Source organism: Leptopilina heterotoma, unplaced genomic scaffold (assembly GCF_015476425.1).
Source record: "Leptopilina heterotoma isolate Lh14 unplaced genomic scaffold, ASM1547642v1 Lhet_188, whole genome shotgun sequence".
Taxonomy (NCBI): Eukaryota; Metazoa; Arthropoda; class Insecta; order Hymenoptera; family Figitidae; genus Leptopilina; species Leptopilina heterotoma.
Window position 1 is genome coordinate 92747 of NW_025110907.1, and position 16250 is coordinate 108996.

Here is a 16250-nt window from a genome sequence, read left to right on the forward strand (position 1 = left end):
AAAAAATTTGAAAATAATTGAAATCTGACGAAGAATTTTATTAAATTTTTTTTTAAATTAATTGAATTCCTGTGAAAATGTTTATTTTTGAAAAAAATTGAATTCTTGGGAAGAATTTTTTTATTTCTTAAATAATTGAATTGCTTCGAAGAATTTTATTTTTTACGAAAATAATTGAATTGTTTCGAAGATTTCTACAAACAATAATAATAATAACTTTAGAAAACAACTATATTTCAGGATTCCGATCGAAAAATTCCCGGACTTTTCCAGGTTTCCAGATTCGAATTTATGCAAGTGGAAGAAAATTGAATTGAAAATGAAGAGGATATAGACTTTTGAATATTTTGAAAAGTGAAGATTAAAATGGTTGAAAAAAGAGAAGAATAGTCGAAAAGCAAAACTAAAGGATCGAAATGATTAATTTCCAAACAAATGGCTAGTTGGAAAAATAATGAAGACAAAAAGGAAAGAAAAGTCCTATTTCCGAAGTGATTATCATAAGTCTTTGTTTGGAGACTTATGCTACCGGACACAGCGCTGATCCACAAAGTGTCCACTCCACAAGATCCTCGAATGGGTAGAGAACCGAAGGTAGAACCGGATCGAGAGACGACGTGCATTCGCTGCGTGAAGCTGATAGTGTTAAGTTCGCTCTCGATTTGATCTCCCAAAGAAAAGGAAAAAGGAGGACACAACTTTTCAATCGAAAACAAAATACATTTCCGTTCATTAATTTTCCCTTCGGTTCCTTTTTTTTAAATTTGTATTTCTTTTTTTATTATTTCTTTTATCTCAAAACTTTTGTTTTGCCGTGACAACAACAACAACAACAAAAAAAGTTCTATTCTGTCAGACCACACGGTCCATTGGGATGTAACTGTCGAAACGGTTTAGGATCCGTTAACTCAAGATCAAGTGGTTTTTCTTGTGAGTCACGCCAAGTGTTTGTTGCTCTTGATTATCGCCGCGGCATTGCCAGACAATTGGTGGACTTGATCCAGACTTTCATCGACGCTGTCTCCATAAAAGGCTTTATTCGCCGAAAGCAGCTCACGATCATCACGCACACGGTACTTGCAAAAATTTCACTTGCTAATTTATTTTATTATTACTTTCATTCCGAGTATTTTTTGCTATTTCTAAAAATTCTGAATTATTTGTTTCTTCTATTTTTCCTATTGAAAACTTTCTTTGCTGTACTGGTGCAAATAGGGAAACTCAAAATAAAAGACGATAAATAATTGTCTCACTGTAAATAAAGAATGAGAATCCATTCAATGAGATTTTTCTCTGATAATCGTTACGATTATAATTAAGATCCCATTAAATCAATCAAAGTTCCATTATTATAAAAACATTTCTTTGTTTCTAAAAATGAAAATTATTCGTCATCATTTAAAAGCATTGTTCTTTATCTGAGACATCGAATTTATAGTTGTTTTTCTACCTACGAAGTATTTAGATGGAACTTGTAATAGACAGGAAGGAAGTCGAAACCTAAACTTATTATTATAATATCATGTAATTCTCGCATTATCAGAAAATTGATATTCACAATAGTCTTATTCACTCATACTATTTAATTTCCTTTTTTACAATTCAATCTTTATCTCCTATGTCAAATTTTTTTTATCGGGATTAGAAAAAAGGAATAATTCTACCGACACCCAGAAAAAAGAAATTCGAGATGTTTTGGCAGAAAATCTCTTTTGAAGTAAGAAGACTTTGAAAGTAGAAGTAGAAGATTTTCTACAAAACAATTAAGAGATGATTGACATTCAAGAAGTATTTCGTCATTTACTTAATTGTCCGTCTCCGGAAAATCAAAATTAAAAAATAATAGAATATCCTCGTCAACAAAGAACACTATTTTGAATTTGAAACCTCAGGCTACAACTTTAAATTCGCTGATACTAGAAATAAAAAAACTATTCTCAAAAATTATAATCAAATTTTTTAAAACAATTCAATTATTTTCAATATCTACTATTTTCATCAAATTTTGCAGAAGAATTCAATTATTTAAAAAATAATTGATAAAATTCATCTAAAATTCAATTATTTTCATAAATAATAAAATTTCCACAGGAATTCAATTAATTTAAAATAGCATTTTCTAAAAAAATAACGAAAAATCAATTATTTGACACAATTAAATGCAATTCTTCCCAATAATTCAATTACTTTCACTAATAATAACATTTTTCATGGAAATTCAATTATTTAACAAAATTTTTTGATAAACTTATAAGAAAGAAATCAATTAATTTCATAAATAATAAAACTCATCGAATAATTTCAATTATTTTTAATACTATTTTCAATTAATTCATCGAAAAATTCAATTATTTTCATAAATAAAGTTTTCTACAAGAATTCAATTATTCAATAATAAAATAAAAATTGTTCGTAAAAATCTACTAAGCAATTCAATTATTTTCGTAAAAAATAAAATTCTTCGAAGCAATTCAATTATTTAAGAAATTTTAATAAAATTCTTCCCAAGAATTCAATTCTTTTCAAAAATAAACACTTTCACAGAAATTTAATTATTTAAAATAAAATTTTCATAATATTTATTATATTTCGAAAAAATTAATTATTAGAAACAATGTTTATAAAATTCTTACGAAGAATTCAATTATTTTTAAAAATAATAAAAATTTGCACAGAAATTAAATTCTTTTTGAACATTTTAATAAAATTTTTGTCAATAATTCAATTATTTTCAAAAATAATAAAACTTCTTCTCATAAATTCAATTATTTTCGAAGTTTTTAATAAAATTCTTTCCAACTATTCAATTATTTTCATAAATAATAAAATTCATCGCAGGATTTCAATTATTTTTAATAAAATTTTCCAGGAATTACTAAAAAAATGTAATTATTTTTAATCAATTATTTACAAAAATATTAGAATCTTTCACTGGAATTCAATTATTTTCAAATATTTTCATAAAACTGTTCGAAAGAAATCAATTATTTTAAATAAAATTTTAATTAAATTTCTTTGAAATAATTCAATTATTTTCGAAAATTTTAATAAAATTCTAGTCAAGAATTGAATTATCTTCATAAATAATTAAATTCTTTTTAGAAATTTAATTATTTTCATAAATAATAAAATTCTTTTTAGAAAATCAATTATTTTAATGAATTTTCATAAAATTCTTCGCAGGACTTCAATTATTTTCAATACAATTTCAATAAAATTTCTGAAAAGAATTTAATTATTTTGAAAATTTTTTATTATATTCTTTATGAGAATTGAAAGATGTTCAATAAAATTTAAATTCAATTCCTCAAACAAATTCAATTATTTTTGAAGATTTAAATAAATTCTTAGCAAGTTTTCATAAATTATAACATTTTTTGCAGGATTTGAATTATTTGACAGAATTTTAATAAAATTCTTCGCAAAAATTCAATTAACTTTGAAAAATTTTAATAAAATTATTTATGAGAATTGAATTATTATTATCATAATTATTAAATTCTAAGTAAGAATTTAATTATTTTCAAGAATATTTACAAAAATATTAGAATTTTTCTCAGAAATTCAATTATTTTCGAATATTTTTTATAAAATTGTTCAAAAGAAATCAATTATTTTAAATACAATTTTCATTTTAATTTTCTTGAAATAATTTAATTATTCTTTTAGATTTTAATAAAATTCTTCCCTAAGAATTCAATTATTTATATAAATAATTCTTCGAAAGAATTCAATTATTAAAGTTAAAAATTATTCCCGAAAATTCAATTATTTTCAGGCATTTTAATAAAATTCTTTGCAAAATTTAATTATTTTCATAAATAACAATATTCATCACATGAATTTAATTATTTTTAAAAGTAATAAAATTCTTCTTGGAAATTCAATTATTTAAAAAAATTCTAATAAAATCGTTCGCAAGATTATCGAGTGCGAAATCTGAAACCTAAATAGGTTTCAAGAAATAAAAACAAAGTTTTATTTGAAAACAGAAAAAGAACTCTCCTTAGAAAATGAAAATAGTTATATTTTTTAATTTTGAATTTTGTTAAAAGTTTGTTTTTTGTCATTGCAAAATTTCTCATTTGTCCCGCGAAAGTAATTAACAAAAAAGCAGGTATTTTAAAAGAACAAGAGACCATAAAATAAAGACTTTTAAATTGTTTCCTTGTTGGTTGTCGGGTGTATCGGAAATGTATTTGTCACACTTTATAGGCACGATGAACGAATTTTCCCGCTTCACGGTCTTACGCACGTTCCTCTCTTGTCTTTCTTTCTTTCTAATTTTTTTTTCTTTTTTAAAAAAGGAAAAAGCACGTGTGAAGAAGGTTCGTTATATTTCCCCTCATTTTCTCTCTTGTTATTTCAAAATACCAATTACCAGTCAAGGAACTAAAATTGCATAAGTTGGAGTTAAAGTTTCATCTAATTTCTGTCTCTACTAAAAATATTCTTTATTACCGTATTGTAAAATATTAAAAAAGAAAAAAGAAAAATAGTAATATAAGAAGAAAGAAGTTAATGCTCCTAAATTCAGTAGCTAAATAGCAAAAAGTTGATGATCTATTCTTTCTCTCTCACCTAATGTGGCAAAGCAAATCACATCAAAGTGATGAAGAAATCAATAATGATATTTTTTGCGTCACTCTCCATTTAGAGTTATAAAAGATTTATATTGTAATTTTCCCTAAAGCACGTAATAATCCGAATGGAAATAAAAATTTCTATCTCTAAAGAAATTATCAGTGTTTCAAATTATTAGTTTTTTTAAAACTTTCTCAATATTTTTTTCGCATTTTTACGTTCAAAAATAAAACATTAAGAATGTAGTATATAATAATATTATTTATAAGTCGACTTTCGATAAATTAAATCTCAAGGGACATGGAAAGAAATTCAAATTATCCAGGACTTTATTTATCAGGGTTATTTATCATAAAATTATTACTTAGAAATTATTTCAATTACTTTTAATATCTACTATTTTAGTAACTTTTTCCAAAAGAATTCAATTATTTAAAAAAAATTTTAATAACAATTTCACAGGAATTCAATTACATACTTAACAATTTTTTATAAATTTCTTCGAACCAATTCAATTATTTTTCATTTTTTAATGAAATTTCTCAAAAAAATTAAAATATATTCAGAGAATTGAAAAAAATAGTTCTAAGAAATTCAGTTATTTCGAAAAATTTAAATAAAATTATTTTAAAAAATCTATTATTTTAACAAATTTTGACAAAATTGTTTACAAGATTTAGTTAATAAAATTTCCAATACAATTCTTCTTAAAAATTAAATTATTTTCACAAATAATACATTTTTTTATGCGAATTCAATTATTTTCATAAATAATAAAATTTATCTCAAAAATTCAATTATTTTTAAAAATTTTGATAAAATGCTTTATAAATTTCAAAAATTATAATAAAATTGATCATACAATACAATTATTTTCTTAAAATATAAAATTCTTCCTTGGAATACAATTATTATTGTCAAGATTGTTTGTAAAAATCTTCGAAACAATTTAATTATTTTCGTAAAAAATAGAATTCTTCGAAGTAATTCAATTATTTAAGAAATTTTAATAAAATTCTTCCCAAGAATTCAATTCTTTTTAAAAATAAACACTTTCACAGAAATTTAATTATTTAAAATAAAATTTTCATAATATTTATTATATTTCGAAAAAATTAATTATTAGAAACAATGTTTATAAAATTCTTATGAAGAATTCAATTATTTTTAAAAATAATAAAATTTTTAAAAGAAATTAAATTTTTTTTAAACATTTTAATAAAATTTTTGGCAATAATTCAATTATTTTCATAAATAATAAAAATTCTTCTTAGAAATTCAATTATTTTTGAAAATTTTAATAAAATTGTTAGCAACTATTCAATTATTTTCATAAATTAATAAAATTTATCGCTGGATTTTAATTATTTTTAATACAATTTTGCAGGAATTGTTCAAAAAACGTTATTATTTTTTATCAATTATTTACAAAAATATTACAATTTTTCACAGGAATTCAATTATTTTCAAATATTTTCATACAACTGTTCGAAAGAAATCAATTATTTTAAATACAATTTTAATTAAATTTGTTTGAAATAATTAATTATTTTCGAAAATTTTAATTAAATTCTTCCCAAGAATTCAATTCTTTTCAAAAATAAACTTTTTCACATGAAATCAATTATTTTAAAAAAATTTAATAAAATTCTTCGTTTAATGTCAATTATTTTCAATTTTTTAATGAAATTTCTCGATAGAATTTAATTTTTTTTTGAAAAATTTTTAAAAAATTCTCAGAAATTCAATTCTTATTTTAAAAAATTTGAATAAAATTCTTCACAAGAAATTAATTATTTTCATAAATAGGAAAATTTTTCTCCGGAATTCAATTATTTTCACAAATAAAATTCTTCACAGAAATTCAATTCTTTAAAAAAGTTTTTAATAAAATTCGTTGCAAGAATTAAATTATTTTCATAATTAACAAAAGCTTATGGCAGAATTTCAATTATTTTTTATAAAATTTTAAATAAATTGATAGAAAATTGCATTTATTCTTAAAAATTTTTTTTAAATTCCCCGAAAGAATTCAATTATTTTTTTAAAAATTTTGATAAAATTCTTCATAAAAATTCAATTTCAAGAAGTATTCAATTATTTAATAAATTATTTATTTTTGTATTTAAATAATTGAATTTTTGAAAAATTTCTAATAAAAATTGATTAAATAGTGAATTTTACTTAAAATTAAAAATTATAATTTGAATATCAAGAGCATTATAGCGTGAATTTTTAGAAATAATTGAATTTTGAAAAGGGTTGAAAATTAAAATCTTTGAAAATTTGAATTTATAGTTACAATATTCTTATGATATGAAATAATGATTTTATCACTCTGTTTTATAATAATATTTAATAATATTAATAATATAATATTTAATATTTAATATTTAATATATAATATATATAAATAATAATATATATAAATATAATATATAATAATAATTATATAATTATATTATAATATTTAAATTTATTTATTATTATTTATTTATTTATTTATTTATTTATTTAATAATTATATTAATTATATTATATTATATAATTAAATATAATATATAATATATATAATATATATAAATTTAATATATAATATTTAATAATATTTTCATAAGTTATTGAATTTTAGAAGGTTTGTATTTGAAAATCTTAATTCCTGTAGAAAAATAATAATGATTAAATATTTATTTAAAAAAGAAGTTATTGATGTTTTTGAATAATTTTACTTTTGAAGAAATTTGTAAATAAATGTAATAGAACATTTTTTTGAGTATCCAATAATTTTTAGAGTAAATCAGAATATTTTTCTTGGGTCAGGGAAAAAGTCAAAATCAGTCAGAAAAAAGTCAGGGAAAAAGAAAATTAAATTTTTGTGGCAACTCAGTTGGAAAATTTCTTCTTCTTGTTTATTTTCTCTAATCCAAGGCCAATAACAAAAAAAAAATGAAGGAGAAAAAAATACAGATGACAAAGAAGATCAGCGTAGGCGAGACAATTTTTTTTCACCTCAAAAAAAAATTTAAATATCACACTAATTCGAATCTATTCTTCTGGAACGATAATTGTGTCTTATTGAAATTTGAATTTCGAAATGGATATAATAAAAAAAAAAAGAATGAATAAACCGAATACTGTTGAACAATTCATTCGGCTTTCAGATCTGCATAAAAGTTCGATTCGTTATATATTGTATATTATATAGTGACGTGAAAAATAGATTAGTAACGGCCATTCTCCTACGATACGATAGCTTAAAGCATTAATTACTCAATTTCTGAATCATTCGAAATACCAATTAAGAATCGAGTATAATGAACTCGGTAGCCTTGCCATTTGGCAATAACTTTATCTTTACTTTTATTGCACTCAATTAGATTTTTCATTTAGATCGTTTACTTCCTTTTCAGAAATAAGTTTCATGCGTTGCGCAAAAATATTATAATAATTCAATGAGCGCGCAAGATTTTAATATTTATTGCGTGTAATATTATAAATTAGGAATTTTTTTGAAAAACTTTACGATCATCATCGATTAATAACAACAAAGTATTTATTACTCATCTCTCTTTTGCGTTCAAACACTTTTTCTCAGCTGACTCATCTTGTATCTGTCTGCAATGACTAAATAAGCAACAACTATGCCACTAGTAGGTGTTGATTGTGTGTATATATATATACATAAAAAAAGAATTAAATTAATTGTCGCATTTTGAATATATTTGAAATTACGAAAATAATTCAAAAATTGCAATTTTTAACGTTCGAAAAATTTTCGAATAAAATTAAACACATTTAGAAAAAAAATATTTGACTCAGAACCAACTAGAATTTTTATTTGTTTCAAATACATTTTTTTTTGGCTTAAATAAAATTTTATTTGGTTCAAATAAAATGAAAATTTTTAAACTACTAATATCTACTTTTTTAAAATTAATTATTAAGTGCGAAGTCTGCCTTTAGTTTAAATTAAAGTTTTATTTATGTCGAATGAAATTTTTATTTAAAACAATTAAATAATCTAGTCGGCTCTGAGACAAATATACTTTTATTTAATTCAAATAAAAATTTGTTTTAAATAAAACTTTTCTCTGGGTGCAGAAAGTAAAGTTTTTTTTTCTAAATTTAAAAGTTTCTTTTTTTTTTGTTTTCTCTATCTTTTGAAATGTAATTAAAAATCATTTTGATTCAAGTACAAAAAAAATATGAAACGAGTCAAACCTGAAAATTTCTAATCAATTTTTTTTCTATGATAATAGAAAGTCTCTTTATAATAACTTTACAGTTGCGTAAACATATATTTAATAATTAATTATAACTATTCTTAATAAAGCATTCTCAGCGTAATTGTTTTTTTTAAACTTTCTAAAATTATTCAATGTGTAAAAGTAAATTTTTTTCTAGAGAAGATACTTTTCATTCAAATACAATTTTTTTTTAATTTGTATTTTTGTATTTTTAAATTTGTAATTTTTAAAAAGAAAAAAAACTGATAATTAAATTTTGAAAATTTTGTATTCTATTCCGTTGTTATTTAAAAATTTTTAATCGCGAAAAATGCAATTTGGAGAAATATATTTACTTTTTCAAAGGTCGAGATGAAAGTCATTGGAGGCCAATAGTGAATTGAATGCCGCCTCCAGAAAAATTACAAATATGGGTCAAGATCTATTTGCATTTCCAGACTCCCATGGAAAAAAAAATAACTTTCAGAAGAGATTATCCACCTGTTGGTGGAAGGAGAATCATTCGTTTGAAACGAAGTTCTTTTATATTTTTTGTTTTTATTTATACGTCCACAACTAAAGACTGTACATTTCATGCCAAGGTATATCCTATGAGTTTCGCCCACGCTGTAAAATCGGCCGCAAGGCCAGAATTCACAATATCCTGCATTTTCTGCAATCACAGAAAACAGTACTCGTGCATACTGACCATAAAACTCTCTCCAACTTTTTTTTCAATCATCATTAACACGTTCTGGCATTTATCTTATTTAGTTATTTCTTCTATTGCTAATAATTTTTAGAAATTTTTCCTCTTTTAGGATTTTTAATTTAATTTTTCTTATTCTAAGCATTTAATTTTTTCCAGTACTTTTAGTGAAAATTCCTGACTTTTCCCTGACTTCGCTGACTTGTGGCAACCGTGAAGAAACAAAATTTTTTCAAATATTTTATTTTCGTTTCAAAATTTAAAAGAAAAGGAAAATTGAAAATTGAGGAAATGTGAGAAAATGATTTTTTTCTGAAAGACTGTGTCTCGCAAAGGGAATTGTATAAATTTCTTGTTAATGGTGTGTCATGTAAGAAACTTGGTTCAACCAGTGGGTTAAAATGTCCTTGAAGTCAGCCAACGCACTCGACAAACCACGTTACATCGATGGTCCGCCCACTCACAGAAATCCTAGAGGTATATGGTGGTCTCAACGTCTCACCTTCCTTCCGCCTGTGAATCCTCTCAAGGAGAATTTACACTTATTATACCCTATTCCGCGATTTTCTCAGAATTCCTAGTATATTTACCTAAATGCCGTCTCTCCACTTCTTTCAAGATGATTATATACACAAATGTGTGTGCATCTCGTGCGTTCCTTTTAAAATCCGATTCCAGTCCCTATATTCTAAATTGCGATAAAATTCTAAATTGCCTGAAACAATGAGACTACAATGAACCTAATTTATAACTATTACTCTTGCATAATAAGTTTACGTGTATTATAAACTCTTTTTCTTATAATGTGTTCCAATAATAATGTTGTGCAGTAGAACACATAGATATGCGTGGGTTCTTAACCACTTGTACTTTCTTTGATACCTACTCTTGAAAATCGAATTTATATTTTATTAAATTAAATCGAAATTTTCCTACCAGAAGATTTTTCTTATTCATTCAATAACAATCAAAAATTCACGTATTGTTATTGAGCTAATTGAACTATTAATTCATCGAAATTTTTTCTGAACTAAAAATTAAGCTAAAATTTAAAAATTTTATTCAGACAGAAAGTTTTATTTAGCCAAATTAATAATTTTTATTCTCAGCAATGAAAGAAAATTCGACTGCCATTTAATCGAACTTTATATCAAAAAGACTGTTTGAATACAAAATTGATTTAAAGACAAGGAGGCCAATCGATTGACAACACAATGAGACATTGTGACACCGTTGTTCAATGATTGATGAAAAGATGAAAGGTCCTGTTGTATGAAATCGAGGCCAAACAAAACTATTCTCTCGCCTCAAATTTACGCACCTTAAAGGTTTTCATGATTTCGTCATCAAATTTATACCTACTCTGATTTCGACATAATTCTAATTTTTCAGAAAAGCCACACTTCTATCACAGACACAACGCGATAAGAAACAAGTTATACAAAACTTGTTCGTCTATCTTTTTTTTTTTCAAAATATCGCCTAGTCGTACTTTGCAGAAAGTTGAATTTCAATTTTTTTTTTCATTTCTGATTTGTAATTCTCATCGAAAAAAGTATTCATTAAAACTACAAAGTTCAAACAAGTGTTTGATAAAGTCAATAAAGATATTATTTATTACCCAATATCCGATTTCCAACCAACTTTGTTTCTAAATTTAATTTTAACTTGGATATAAATTTATTTTGCAATATAATCGAAATAAGTTAAAATCGAGAAAGAAATTTAAATATAAAGATTTAAATATATAAACATAAAGATTAAATATAAAGATATATATTCCTTTATAATTTAACTATTTTTTCCGTTCCTGTTAATATTCAATCATTAATTATCATCTTCTATTTGATTAGAAACGAAATTTATGCTTGGAAAATAAATTTTCAATGTCAACAACTCTTTTTTAAACGAGAATTATTTAAAATCATTTTTACCAATCGACCTTCACCGATTTACAATGTTAATATTTACAATTTGTTGGGGGAAAAAAAATTGTCAAACATTTACATAATTATTTTTCTCAAAACTTGTTAATTCTCATCTCTTTTGAAGGCAGAACTCTTTAAATTCAATCGTAAATTATGACTTTGTTTGCAGAGCGCTTACTATGAATCGTGAGAGCAGAGACTTGTTTTCAATGAAAAAGTGATTTTTTCCACGTTAAGAAAAAATGGAATTAGTATTGTCTCCTGGATTTATAGGAGACAATGATGGATCACCATTTCACAATGAAGACGTTCATGAATGGTCGCATGTGGACCAACTCACAGGAATGTTGGAAAATGCCCGCATTGAGAATAGCAGATGGCAAACCAAAAATCAAGGAGCTGCTCAATCATATGGCAAAGTAGGAAAATTTTCTTCAAGGAAAAAATTTTTCCGCATTCAGCTATAATAGAAATTTTTTCTTCCCTAGGTGGTCGATTCTCGTGAACGAAATTCAGCGGACGGAAATCTAGTCCAGCGAGCTCAACGAAAAGTAGAAGTTTTTCAGAGTCAAGGAGCGGGAGGAAAATCTATTCAAGTAGTTCGAGCCTCTCAATGGTCTTCCTCCAGAGTCTCCGATTTAATTCACAGTAGCTCTCTAGCTAAATCTCCCGTAAGTGAACCCATCAACTTTCAATAAAAAAAAAACAAATTAACAAAAATCAAACTAGGTAAAGAAATAAAATTTTTAATTACAGATTGAGCAGCACATGAATCAACTCGAGAGTGGCATAAAGTCAAGACTGAACGACTACAAGGACCTGGATTCATTATCCTCCCTATGTCGAAAATTACATTCAAAAGTAATCAATGATAGTCATTCCTTATTTTTTGGGCATAATTCTGCCTTTCTGACTGATGAGAAATTAAGCAAAGCATTCGAAGTTATTGACAGAAATAAATCCTTGTTCAATGAAAAGAAGAGCAATTCAAATGAAGATCTAGCTAGTTTAACCGATGAGAAAGAATCCCTCTCGCCATCGAATTTCACACGAGATTATCGAGTCAGACGTTCCCTACAGTTAACAAACAAAAAAACTGGCAAAGACACTAATAATTCTAACGTAAAACTTGCCGACTTGAATAATTCCGAAAACGATTTATACATTTCAAAACTCTCCGAATTGAAGAATCCACAAGCACGACTGCGGAAAAAACACGATGATGATAAAGTAACCAAAAATTCTTACTCATCATCTGAATCATCGCCGAGAAATTCTCATTTCAGTGCGACATCCCGTTCACCGGATACTTCAACAAAAACAAATATTTGCCCTGCACCGAAAGCACGAACATATTTTTTTAAAGATCTAGAAAAGAATCGTGAATCCATTGTCGAATTACAAAAACCAACGTCGATTCGACTTTGTGCTCAAGACACAACTCGACCAGTCAATACAAATAAAACGATAGTGCACTTGGGTAAACCAGAAGACGAATCAACCGGTCACATTAAAGTCACAATTGATTTAAAGAATCCACCTCCAAAAAGTGAAATCACAAAAGACTCAAATTCACAGGAGAATAATGTTTTATTTATATCCGATTGCTCAACGAAACCAACAAAGAAAGTCGGTTTCTGTAAGACTGAAGTGCATTTTGTGGCCGATTCAGGAAAAGTGAATATTGTCGAAACTGATGGCAAACCACCACCTACGAATCGATTTCGAAGAAGACGTCGTAATAGTAGCAGTAGTAACAATAGTCTCGGAACTTCCACAAATAAAAATTTACCGGTTGTACATTTTGGTGATGCACCGCCATCGTATATTTTTGGAGAGAATAAAAAGCCCGGTGCCGATGAATTAACAAATTCGATAAAGCTGAGAGAGGAGGAAAATTATAAAGATACGTGGCAATCTTTTACATCATCGCCATTGACAAAAGAGAATCATAACGAGACGAAAGAAGAATTGGTCAATGAGCCAAGTCCTTTAAATATTCACGAGAAAAATTTAGACCCAAGATATAAGGTTCACACAACTACTATTAATTTTGGGTCCAATCGATTTTGCAACTTGAAAAATATCATTCAAGGTAATTATATTTTTTTAATTGTAATGAATAGTCCAAAGGACCTACTAATGATTCTGATAGACTTTTTCTAATTCTGGGGTAGGAAAATTTAAATATTTCAGTTAAAATTTAACGCCTTGTTCCAAGAACCAGAACTTTAATGGGTTGCTTCTGGTTCTAGCATCAAGGGGTTCAATTGAGCCTCCGGAAAGTATAACCACACATAAAATTCTGACGCCCATTGAATTAGCATGGCGGTCAGAATTTCATGTGTGGTTATACTTTCCGGAGGCTCAATTGTGTACGAAACCCTAGATAACCGAGAAATTGATTGTAAAAAACATACCACAATTGATGACATCCTTGATTTCCTTCTTAAGGGACAGACTGTTGTATATTCTTTAATTGACGATACTTTTTTTTCCAAAATACGTGATCGATTATATTAAAATTCCTGTCTTAGGTGACCCTCTTCTTTTACTTTCATCTGCACGATTCGTTCCAATCCTGAAAACAATTTTAAAATTTAATTATTATTCAGACAAAAATTTAATTTGAATATTTACAATCGTGAAAGGGCTCCGTAGATTTTGCATCAATTTCGCCTCCTAGTCAAGTTTTTTCTAACTTTGAACTTTTGTATAGTTCTTGAAATTCTCGAAAAGAACTTCATAACTTCTAAAGATAGAAATAAAATTGACAGAGAGACAAAACTAATGTAACTCCTTTGGGATCATTAAAGAATCTGGAAAATTTCCTTTCTTGTACTTTGTATAAAATTTTACTTAATACAAATAATTGTAATTCATTAACTCTGTTTAAAATTATTTACAGACGATACTTCAAAATTAAGCAACGTCGAGGAAGTTTCTTTAGAAGCACCGAAAATAATATCCGCCCTGGATTTACGAACTCGAAAAGAAACTCATAATTCTCCACCCATGGACAATGAATCACTTCCATTAGAAGATAAATCCTCAGCAAAAGTCACAACAACATCTCAAAGACCAATAATTGGAAAAATAGATTTTGATAATTCTCAAAAATTGATAAAATCAAAAAAACCAATCACACTCGCCTCTTTATATCCAACGGAAAAGTCGACCGAGGACGAAAAATTGTTGCCTAATAATAAGTCTGAGAAACTTTCATTTCGTTCGACAAAATCAAACGAACCGGAAAGAATATCATTTCGTTTGACAAAATTAAATAACGAATCTGAAAAAAATTCATCCCGTTTGTTAAAATCAAATGAGAGTGAAAAAATATCAACCCCCGTGAAAAACAACGAAAAAGTCACATTATGTCCGATAAAATTGAGTGACACAGAAAATTCCTCATCACGTTCGATGAAATTAAACGATGTTGGCAAAATTTCATCAAACTTGATGAAAACCAATGAAACTACAAAAGATTCTTGCGCTGTGCCTATTTCAGAATCCAAAGATGCTTGTGATGTTAGTTCTGGAGTGAAGAAAGTAGAAATCTGTGATCCTAGTCCCATTTATGCCAACGTATTTGAGCCCGATAGAAATGATGATGTGCCAATTTATGAGAATTTTCAAACTATTCAAAACAATTTCGAGACGGAAGTTGCTTCCAAAAAAATAAAGGATAATGAAAATCAAGAAAAAGTGCAATCTCTCAAAATGAATCAGCAGGAAGTATGTAAAAAAATACCAACACAATCTAAACCCAAGTCTATTAATTTAAAAAGAAGCACGGACATTAGAAGCAGTGGATCAGAATCGAATAAAAATTCTTTAATCAGAAGCAAGGTGAGTTTCTCCGATTTCTGTAACTGTTATGATTTAATTCTTTTTTTAACCTCCCGATTTCTTTTTCCACTTTCAGAAAGAATCTGTCGACAACAAAAAAGAAAAGAAGCAAAATTCCACGAATGTAAAAAGTAGAACTAAAATTATAGAAACAGAATCAAACAACAGGCTCAAGGATCAAAAAATCAAGGACAAAAGTCAAGAGGAAAATTCAAAAAGTCCCAAGAGTTCTTTAGTGAGAAAAGATTTGAAAAGAACTACATCTAAGTCACATAATTCAAAACAATCGGATTTGGGAGTCGAAAAAAATTCAAAAGCCGAAACTTCAAAGTAAACATAAATTTTTTGATAAACAAAAATCTCTCCAATTCAAAAATATTAAACTTTAATTAAATTTTCAGTTATTTTTTCATTTACAGAACAAAAAAGCCAGTGGAAGTTATTTATAAAACAGCAATTTATAATATGAAGAATGAAAAGTTGACGAAACCGGTAAAAACAAAGGAATCGAAGGGACCTCGTTATATAAATGATATAATTTGTGGCAGTAAAGTTAAGAAATCGTCGACTGATAAGCATGGAAAAGGTAAACACGACATTTTTGATTATTTTGATAATTTAGAGATAAACATTTAAAAAAAAAAATTCAAAATGAAATTGAATTTTTAATGACAATGAAATTATATTTTTTAGCGAATGCGACATTACAGACAAAGAAGTGCTAATAAAAATCGGAGGATTTTGAGATTATGGAAAATAAGCTTCTGAAATATATAAAATTCCTCGCTAATGTAATATGAATACTATACGAGATTTGATACGACTTTAATGACTAATTTAGAAAGATAATTGTTTTTTTCTACAAAGCGATTTACTAAGAAACATTAAAAGTGTCTTAATATTGCGTTTCTTGCCTTTTTATAATAAATCCTATTTTCTTTCGAGAAATAC

General features: G+C 26.0%; 1 protein-coding gene and 1 long non-coding RNA gene across 3 annotated transcripts in view; one reads left to right on the plus strand and one right to left on the minus strand.

Annotated features, from left to right (window-relative positions):
- Positions 1–16250, minus strand: part of LOC122500534 — a 45760-nt gene that overhangs the window by 28537 nt on the left and 973 nt on the right. The window contains exon 2 of the long non-coding RNA XR_006301486.1: positions 13868–14028. This is a non-coding gene — a long non-coding RNA (uncharacterized LOC122500534). The remainder of the gene's footprint in view (positions 1–13867; positions 14029–16250) is intronic.
- On the plus strand, positions 611–16247 carry LOC122500526. 2 transcript variants are annotated; one of them, XM_043609483.1, is made up of 8 exons: positions 611–1073; positions 11617–11866; positions 11936–12118; positions 12204–13542; positions 14356–15299; positions 15376–15629; positions 15701–15885; positions 15993–16247. In XM_043609483.1, the coding sequence occupies exons 2-8, from the start codon at positions 11690–11692 to the stop codon at positions 16022–16024; spliced, it is 3114 nt and encodes a 1037-aa protein (XP_043465418.1). In that variant the 5' UTR covers positions 611–1073; positions 11617–11689; the 3' UTR covers positions 16025–16247. The 2 variants fall into 2 exon arrangements, with proteins under 2 accessions (XP_043465418.1, XP_043465419.1); XM_043609484.1 differs by having other exon boundaries at positions 15719–15885.

What these genes read in the sequence shown, in the direction of transcription:
- LOC122500526 (XM_043609483.1), top strand. Translation starts at nt 11,690, where the DNA reads ATGGAATTAGTATTGTCTCCTGGATTTATAGGAGACAATGATGGATCA. An exon ending in CTTGAAAAATATCATTCAAG is followed by an intron (nt 13,543 to 14,355) that starts GTAATTATATTT and finishes AATTATTTACAG; the next exon opens with ACGATACTTCAAAATTAAGC. An exon ending in ATTCTTTAATCAGAAGCAAG is followed by an intron (nt 15,300 to 15,375) that starts GTGAGTTTCTCC and finishes TTCCACTTTCAG; the next exon opens with AAAGAATCTGTCGACAACAA.